A 2,455-nucleotide genomic window follows, 5' to 3' on the forward strand; every position below is an offset into this window, starting at 1 on the left:
GTAACTTTGCAGAACCCTAGGGCAGAGACAGTCTTACGTTATGGTCGGAGCCGCGAGTGCGAAGTTTCACGAGGGTGGACGAGCTCGGTGTGAGGAACCTGGATCCGGACCGCTGCTCGCTCGCAGGTGGCTCCGACCACCACCACCTAGAGACAAGGCCGCGGCGTGAAATTCATAGCAGGTCGTGACGTCACTCCAAGCGGGCCACCATGTTGTGCTTCGAAGCGTTTGTTTATCTACACGTTTACTGGATCGAGTGCTATATTCGTGCTTTAAGCTAGCGATTACAGAGTTTACGTGTAGTGAAGCTACTGTGAACATGGTTTACAAATGTTGTGTGCCAAGGTGTCGTGGGAATTACGGAACTGGACCGAAAGTAATATTTTCCTTTCCGAAAGATGCGAATCTGCGTTGGAAATGGCTTTCAGCGATTCATCGGGACAATTTTCAACCCACTGAGCACACGAAGGTATGTAAAAACTATATACCTAGTACAATTACCATTATTTTTCTGGTGGAATATCTTGCATTTTGTATACATTTGACTAAAAATGTGAGCAAAAGTTCTCAGTAAATAGGCCTAGTATTCGTTTTCAAGTGGCTTTATTTTGATTTTGAAAACGAAATATAAATTTGTGGCTCGTCTTACTTTTCATTCGTGTTTAAATTTCTCTGCATTTCGTATTTTGTTACGCATTACCGATACGTTATATTCTCTATTTATGAGTGGGTGTTGTTTTTCACTCTCGCATTAGTTAGCATGAGTGCTAACGAATGTTGAAACTGCTGTTTTCATGTTTAAAAAGCGATCCCTCTGTATGAAGCATATCTGTGTTGTTTTTCTGTGTGTTAGTTTGTCCTGTTAGACATTCGCCAACCCACGATCAAATAATTATCTTTCAACCTAACCTAAATTCAGGTTACGATGCAGAATAGGTGTCTTCACAAACAGATTTCAATGGCGTTCTGTATCACTTGAGCCGCCTCATATAACGACATTCTTGTTAATAATGCATCCAGTTACTTAATCTGTCCGGTATTTTAAATGTTTCAGATGGTTAATTGAAATGACAAGTGTCATTTAGTTCATACAGCACAGTTTGGCACGGAATGTTTAGTTGATATCTTCTTAACATACTTCCAGTTGGATGGTCATGACTATCTTACCGAGGTGTGTCATTTATGTTGGCATCTGTTCAACTTTATTTTGTGTTTGGCATGCGTTTGCTTTGGAGTTGTTGTTCTATCCAAACATGAAATTTGTGCTAGGTATATATCAAGACCCTCATTCAGTGTTACCTGCAATGACACAGTTTTAATATGTGCTGGCATAAAAACACCCACAGTGAAATAGTATTCTGCAGCTGTTGATATCTCTTATACCATGACAATGAAGAAACTGTAAAATCAAAATTATAAAATAATTGCTATGTTAACATGCAGAATCCAACAGATTACTGAAATTTGGTGCCACTTAATCCATAATAGGAACTTCACCCTTATAGTTCCATAAATATCACAGTACTGCTGTAACACAAGCAGTTCACAGGTATATTCATCATATACTGATGCCTAGTGAGGTATGCTCCTAGTGCTTATAGTACTAATTAATAAAAGAATATTAAAATGGAATATGCATATTGTTGTATAACATGGTATATTGCTGTTAGGCCTAAATAATTTGTGTACTTCCACTAAGGTGTGAACTGTCAAGCTGATATTGGTGGAAAATGAATGAGTATCCAGTGTTTTTCACTTTCACATACAGACACACATCTCTAGATCATGCTGTATATTGTACTGACTCACACTACTTTGTTTTAGGTTTGTGAACTTCACTTCACCGAATCTGACATCTGCCGGCATACGGGATGTTATGATGAAGTGAAAGGCACAAAGCTTACTGTCAAGCTTTCAAGACCAAGGCTTAGAGAGGGTGCTATCCCATCAGTGTTACCAGGCTGCCCAAGCTATTTGTCTACTCCATCCACCAGCTCTTGAGAAAGTGCAGAGGAAAGGAGAGCTAGATTGGACAATGAACGTCTTCTACAAGCAATTAAAGACAGTATAGTAACCAAAACAGAGTATGATTCGAGGAAGTTATTTTCTACTTTTGAAGCATTTCTGCAGTGCCTAGAAAGAGAAACCATTCCCAGTGAATGGACCATTGTTAGGAGAAGTGACTGTGTCCTATTTCTATTGCTTACTGTATTGCCTGCTCCATCTGTGTCTGTATCTGTTGTAGTGACAAATGATTTGCAGTTGTCTGCATATTGAAGTAACACTGAGATAAGAAAGATAGGCAGTAGAAAAATATCACACAAACTTTCAAATATGAATGATTTGTTTACAATATTAGACAAAGTGAAAGAATTAGTCAGTGCAAAAGAAAATTCATTAAAAAGCCAGTGCCTTCTTATACAGGACATTTTAAATGATATGTGCAGTTCTGTAG

General features: G+C 38.7%; 1 protein-coding gene across 1 annotated transcript; it reads left to right on the plus strand.

Moving 5' to 3' along the window:
- The first annotated feature begins 319 nt into the window (after positions 1-319).
- Positions 320-2,242, plus strand: LOC126260247 (THAP domain-containing protein 1-like). Its single transcript, XM_049957564.1, has 2 exons — positions 320-469; positions 1,825-2,242. Exons 1-2 carry the CDS (start codon positions 320-322, stop codon positions 1,999-2,001), a joined length of 327 nt encoding a protein of 108 aa, XP_049813521.1. The 3' UTR covers positions 2,002-2,242.
- Positions 2,243-2,455: the final 213 nt, after the last annotated feature.

Source organism: Schistocerca nitens, chromosome 5 (genome assembly GCF_023898315.1).
Source record: "Schistocerca nitens isolate TAMUIC-IGC-003100 chromosome 5, iqSchNite1.1, whole genome shotgun sequence".
In the NCBI taxonomy this organism is placed as follows: domain Eukaryota; kingdom Metazoa; phylum Arthropoda; class Insecta; order Orthoptera; family Acrididae; genus Schistocerca; species Schistocerca nitens.

What these genes read in the sequence shown, in the direction of transcription:
- LOC126260247 (XM_049957564.1), top strand. Translation starts at nt 320, where the DNA reads ATGGTTTACAAATGTTGTGTGCCAAGGTGTCGTGGGAATTACGGAACT. An exon ending in AACCCACTGAGCACACGAAG is followed by an intron (nt 470 to 1,824) that starts GTATGTAAAAAC and finishes ACTTTGTTTTAG; the next exon opens with GTTTGTGAACTTCACTTCAC.